At 40.8% G+C, this 7006-nt stretch overlaps 1 protein-coding gene across 1 annotated transcript; it reads left to right on the top strand.

Moving 5' to 3' along the window:
• Positions 1–3475: 3475 nt before the first annotated feature.
• Positions 3476–4339, top strand: LOC106529893 (SH2 domain-containing adapter protein E; the record flags this gene model as incomplete). The annotated part of the gene is given in 1 exon segment (XM_074559765.1): positions 3476–4339. A coding segment is annotated over 1 exon segment (193 nt), but the record flags the coding sequence as incomplete, so codon positions are not given.
• Positions 4340–7006: the final 2667 nt, after the last annotated feature.

Here is a 7006-nt window from a genome sequence, read left to right as displayed (position 1 = left end):
TCTTTTTCACCAGTAGAAACAGACGGTTGTTGATCACGTGACTCCTGTGATGTGAAAAAACTGTTTCCATTGCAGTTTTGTGAAAAACACCAATTTCGATATGACTGAAAAACCACCTCATCCTAGTGCAAAAACATTTTGTTGAAAAACTTTTTTTTTCGAAATTGTTGTTTCCATTGAGCAAATTTATTTTCGAAATTCTAATTTGCGTATTTTCATGGTGAATGGAAACGCAGTGACTGAAACCCTCAGTGATTGGTTGTAATGCCATGTGACAGAAGCAAAAGTTGAACATTTTTCAACTTTCATGTGTCACATCACGAGCTTGCGTGTGCACGTCTACGTGTACGAGCGCAAAATTTCACATGCATGATTTTCACCGGTTGCTTGGATGGAGGAGGTGAGCGACTGTCGCCTCATCACACACGTTCCACAGGAAATGAAGAGCGAGCGACGTCGCCCCCGTGTGTCGAGCCCTTCGGTCTGCAAACTGTGAACACAACATTGCAGGGCTTCACTTTATAACAATATGATATGTTGGTTTGTTTGAATGTTGATACAATGTTTCTCTCTCACAAAGTCTGTCATCATACAAATTCAGTTAAATTCACAATCCTGCAGTGAATATATATAGTAATATAGATTAATGATTCGATTTTATCAAGAAAAGTTAAAATATTGATTTATCAATGTGGATGTAAAATTCAGTATTCTGTGATTAAAGGAATAAATGTTAGCATTCTATTTTTTTCTTTTCAATAAAAATCAGTTGTTAGAAGGTGTCCAAGTCAAAATATTTGTACATGGTGGGTACAGTGTGGCGTTCCTCGCCCTCCGCTGCAGAAACCCGGTCCAGCAGTCCTGTTTGGAGCATCCAGAGGAATCTCCACTGATGTGGCTGCTCCGGCACTTTCTTCTCCCGACACCCACAGCTTCTCTCCCATGATGCCCCCCTCCCTCTCTGCTGTCACCGCTCTGCTGCTCGGCGGTCTGGCAGGAAGGGGGAAGACGCTGAGTGTAATTAGGGCATCCCTGAGCCTACCAGGGCCGGAGAGGGGGAGGGAAGAAGGGAGCGAACGGGGAAAAGAGGGATGACAGTTTTGACATCAGTACAGCGTATCAGCGCTGTAATTGCTGGTGTGCATATGGCACAAGCTTTGTGTGTGTGTGTGTGTGTGTGTGTGTGTGTGTGTGTGTGTGTGTGTGTGTGTGTGGAGGTGGGGGGTATCAGGTAGGCTATGCAGACTCTGAAAGCAACAGATGGAGGATGAGTGTGTGTCGTCCAAAGTGGAGAGGAGGAATTCAGAAGTGAGGTTTGTTGGAATCTTGAGGTGAATGACATCTGTAGCAGAGAGCAGTGTTGACGATGTGAGTCTGTTGTTGAACACACACACACACACACACACACACACACACACACACACACACACACTTCAACAGGAAGCCTTTTTCTGTTTTGGAGAGGTCTAACGCTGCGTTCCAGTTGTCCTCGCAGGTCGTAGCTTCGAGCCTCAGTTCTATTTTCCAACTGGAACGCCTCCTGAAGTCGTAGTTTTGAGTCGACAGGTCGGCACATCCAAACCATACCTGAGCAGCCCGAGCATGCGTTACGTCATCATTTCAACATGGCTGCTGCACGCATGTTTCTCTAAGCTAACGGCTAATGTTGCTAGTCTTGCATGTAAACAAATGCGGCTTTGTTCTGTGTTGTTTATTTTACATTACGTCAGACGTACTTGTAGTGCTTTATAGTGATAGTTAAAATATATGTTTTAACACTGTTTGTACACTCAAAATACCTCATAGAGCACTATTATTGTACGTTTTTTTGTTGCAGAGTAAAATAATAGAAACGCTTTTTCCGATGTTTGAAACTGGAACGCTATCAGCTCAGACCTGACGTCAGTCCGGCTTCAGGATTTTGAGTTCCCATACAACTGGAACTCAGCACTAGAAAGAACCACAGGTGGTCTGAAAATATAAAAAACTGTTGTGTGCTTCTGTTTGTGTCAGAGTGCACTTACATGTGTTAGGCTAAACTCAAACAGCTTTTCTGCAGTAATTATTGCTCACAGGTGTAATACTCACAGGTGTAATACTCACAGGTGTAATACTCACAGGTGTAATACTCACAGGTGTCACACACACCTACACACACACAGCTACACACACAGTGACAGGGGGATATTGATCATGGAGGGTGTGTATTTGTGTCCTGGTTGACTAATCCGTGTGGATGAAGTCCTGTTCTTGTGGACCTTCAGTTCCACAGGAAGCAGCGTTGAGTTTTTCTGTTTTTATTTTTTTCTGCTCCATTAGTGGACTCAGAGACCACCGCTCAGCTGCAGAGTTACACTCTTCATGTCTGAGTTACTGTTTTTTTAAAGGGATCCATGATTAGTTGTAACATTAGACTTTATTTGATAAACCTTTATTTTAACTGTAAAATAAAGATGTAAAAATACTGTAGGCTGTTTAGTTTTTATCATTTTTAAACTAAAAGTTTAAAAATATATTACATGGACGGGGTCATTTTATTTCCACACAAAGCATTCTGGGTAAATGATGACGTGGATAGGTCCTCGGTGCGAGGCTGCTAGCGAGCTATATCCACCCTGAAGGTTANACCTTTATTTATACAGGTAGTCTCATTGAGATTCAGAATCTCATTTCCAAAAGAGACCTGTTTTAAGACAAAAATTACAAACACACAAGTAGTTACACAAAAAAGGCAACAAAAAAATAAAAATCAATAAAAAATGGGGGTGCCCAAACATTTTCTTCAAGTGGGCCAAAATAAAAATCAAACAGCTGTGGGCCAAATGCAGTAAAGTAACACATGAAATACAAACATTTTTTAAGTGAAGTAGTTTTAATTTTCATGATTAAGCTAGCAGCCGATGCAGTCACTCATGTTTTTCTTTTTGTTTGATTTTTAGCCTGAACACTTGGAGACAGTTTGATGCACACTTGTGCAGCAAAGACTCATGGGACATTTGATAAATTGGTTTATAAAGTGCGCAAATCTACATGTGCTTAAATCTAATCTAAATGTCTCTTTTTTGTGTTTCATGTTTATTCTTATTATAATTCAGAGATATAATAAGCACCACGAGTGAAAACTGACTGCACTACAGCCTGTTACACTCACCAGTGCAGCTGCTGGGGGGCCAAATAAAATGGCTTGGCAGACCAGTTTTGGCCCCTGGGCCCCACTTTGGGTACCTCTGCTTTAAACAAACGATGCAAGAGGTCTTTACTGTATAAAGTGTGAAAACCTGTGGCATCATTGTGTACTGTTGCACTTCAGTGAACATTTGCTGTCCATTCATTTGAGAGGCCAAATCAGTTTCTGTTTACACAAAAATAAATAAAATAAAAATTTCAGCTTCGGAAGTTCCCCAGATATCCCCTCCTGTTACACGACTGATTATATTTTATCTGAACGTTTTCTTGTTTTGTCCTGCTCTGTTAGGACCAGCCAGAGCTGTGTGCACATCATCGTGGCGCAGACTAAAAGCAGCAAAGGCTTGGGCTACACGCTGGACCAGAGCAGCTGCGTCTTTTCCAGCATCCCTGACCTGGTGAACCACTACTGCACTCACAGACTGCCCTTCACAGGAGCTGAGAACATGAGCCTGCAGCACCCAGTCAGCAGGCAGCACTGAGCAGGAAACACACACACACACAGACGCTGTGCTGCCTCTGGTGCCACCTGGTGGTCAGTTTGAGCCTGATCTTTGAAATTAGATATCATTGCTTGAAATTAAAGCAAAAAAGATGAAATATATACGATGATAAAAATAATCTTTAAAATCAGCAAATCTTTCAACATGAGCCGTGTTTCCTCAGAACAAGAACAGAGTTTCAAACTGACTTCATCTTTTCTTCAACAATGAAGACGTTTAAAGATCTTGACAATAACAATCTGCACACGTGAAGTTGTGAGATCTTTGTTGAAGATGCCTCCTTATAGCCGTCTTTGTGTTTGCAAATGTTGATTAGCTGTGGTGGCCATCTTGAATGGGTTTGAGCCTGAAAGGTTCCGTCTTCACAGCGGTGGACAGAGTTCAACACGTTTGATTGGAGAACAGTCAGAAGTTTGTCAGACTCGTTTTCTTTCTCCATCCAGGTTTTGATTAGAAAAAGTTGATTGATTTGATGATTAAAGAGAGGAGTGCAGTGGAAGAGTGTGTAATAGTAGAAATAAACAATTAAAATGATTTCTTTCACTAGTTTAAAACTGAAGCTGTTGATGTCGATGTCCTGAGGTTTTAAAACAACAAACAGGTTCTTTTATCTCTGTTCTGAACTTTCATTAAACTTTATTCATATTTGATTGAACAGCTCAGACCTAACCTGGCAAACAACTGAATAATATTCCTGTGTCCAGTGGTGGGTGTGGTCCTGCTAATAGGCTAATACTAATAGAGGAACAATTTTCTTTTTGTTTAGTGGATCAGCTTTTCATTAGCGACCAATTAGCTCTTGTTAATTTACCGTATTTATTCGTGTATAATATGATCTCATGTATAATACAACCCCCCCTTTTTTTAGCTTAAAAAGCATAAAAAATTTAATCCTCAAACTACCTCCAATTTCATCCAGACTTCAGACTTTCATCCAGCTAGCTAAATATTTAAGTCACAAGTTAAATATTTAGCTTGTTAACTAAATATTTAAGTTGTAAGTTAAATATTTAGTTTATAAACTATGACATTTATAAATGTATGAATCATATGGTGAAAAACTGACTTTGAAAAATAAATCTGTTTTTTTCTTATAAAAGGTTAAATAAAACAAAAATATTGGTGTTAATTTTTGACTGTGTAACTTTACAAACACCTCATACGCTCTGCTTAGACTGCTGCCCCCGACACCTGACCCCGGATAAGAGGAAGAAAACAGACAGATGGACATTAGCTTATGCTAATTTGTTTTAAAACAGTTAACAGATTATGAATTAGCAAAACACAATTTTTGGTTAGCTGTGCCCACCACTGACTGTACCCTATTTATAATTTACTCACCAGTGAAGGAAAATTATACAAACATTAGCAAAACTTAAAATGATTCTTTACAAACGGTTTGACAAAGACACTAAATGACACAACAACCGAAAGAAAAGCACAACAGCAGAAGTGTAAGCTATTTAAAACACTTGTGTTTTTTTAATTTGGGGTGGAGGTTCAGTGTAAAAAAGTTTTGTTTCAGCAAATATTTAGAGAAATTGTGAAATTCTGTAGTTTTGTTTTCTTATTTTGTGTTTGGATTCTCGTCAGTTTTTGCACTGTTTAAATGGATCTTCTTCACCTGAACGTACCTGTGCATCAAAGATCTACGTATGAAAAGGTTGGAAAGAGAAAAAATCATCAAACTCACAAAGTTGTGTTGTATATTACTGCTGTAAAACATTTATTCAGTAAATAAAGTACAGTTTATTTTAAATTGGAGGCTTGTCGTTAATCCTGCCTGCAGCAAAACTGCAACTTCAAGAAAACCAAATGAAACAAAGATGAGAAACTGAAATCACAGCTGCCCTGAGAGCGAACACACTGACAAACCTGAGCACACACACTAAACTAAAGATGCATGATATTGATATTATCGGCCGATATTGGTCATTTTTTAGAATACTGGTACCAGTCCGATATGTAAAACTGGGCTGATATTGATTTTTCCAGTTTTTATCTTTGTGTTTGTGGAGGGGAGATGGTTGGTTGAGCAGCATCTGTTGATCATGATGATAGTGATGCTGAAGTAGAGCCATGTCAGAGGTCTGATGTTTATTTACGCAAAATGTGTGTTTGTGTGTATATGTACAGTATAATATAATTTGTGTGTTTAATATCGGTTATAACAGCAATAATTATATCGATATCGGCTGAAATTTTCATATCGGTGCATCCCTACTAGAAACCGTAGCAAACAGCCTAAACAGAGGTCTTATTTGCCACGCCCCCTTTAGGAGGGTGAGTCCTCGTCATCTTCAGGATGAAGCTCCGTCCTCAGGATGACGTGGAGAGGATGAAGCTCCGTCCTCAGGATGATGTGGAGAGGATGAAGCTCCGTCCTCAGGATGACGTGTGGAGAGGATGAAGCTTCTTCCTCAGGATGACGTGGAGAGGATGAAGCTCCGTCCTCAGGATGACGTGGAGAGGATGAAGCTTCTTCCTCAGGATGACGTGTGGAGAGGATGAAGCTTGTGGTAAAGATCTGTCTAACCAGTAAACACCAGCGTGTCGCTTGCATGAGCATCTCTAACAGAGCGTGTGTGTGTCCGCGTGCAGGCGTGATGCTGTGCATCCATGTGTGAGCGCGCGTGTGTGTGTGTGTGTGTGAACATCTACTTTTTTCTGGTGCGTTTAAGGGAGACGAAACGAGACTTTATTCCTTTACTGTTCAGGGATTACCAGGTTGCCATGGTGATTAGTTAGGAGTGAGGCAGGGCCACGTCTACAGGGAGCGATGGAGGAGGAGGAGGAGGAGGAGGAGGAGAAGAGGCACACTGCAGTATCAAAAGAACTATGAATAATTGTAGCCTCTGTAGCAGATGTAGGTCCCACATGAGGCTGGCTTGTGATTGGACAGCTGCAGTGTGTGACGTCATCTCCTCTGGTGATGTCATCGAGCCACGAGGACGACGCCCTCCACAGGTCAGAGCCGGGCTGACCCCCAGAACAGAACCAACATATGCTGCAGCACAGGGCTGTGCCTCCTGCTCACCCACTGCATCACAAACAGCAAAGTTACACAACAACACAACCCAGTAACTATCATCACAAACAGCAAAGTTACACAACAACACAACCCAGTAACTATCATCACAAACAGCAAAGTTACACAACAACACAACCCAGTAACTATCATCACAAACAGCAAAGTTACACAACAACACAACCCAGTAACTATCATCACAAACAGCAAAGTTACACAACAACACAACCCAGTAACTATCATCACAAACAGCAAAGTTACACAACAACACAACCCAGTAACTATCATC

This window comes from Austrofundulus limnaeus, unplaced genomic scaffold (genome assembly GCF_001266775.1).
Source record: "Austrofundulus limnaeus strain Quisiro unplaced genomic scaffold, Austrofundulus_limnaeus-1.0 Scaffold474, whole genome shotgun sequence".
NCBI lineage: Eukaryota > Metazoa > Chordata > Actinopteri > Cyprinodontiformes > Rivulidae > Austrofundulus > Austrofundulus limnaeus.
This window is presented reverse-complemented; position numbering and strand designations above follow the sequence as displayed.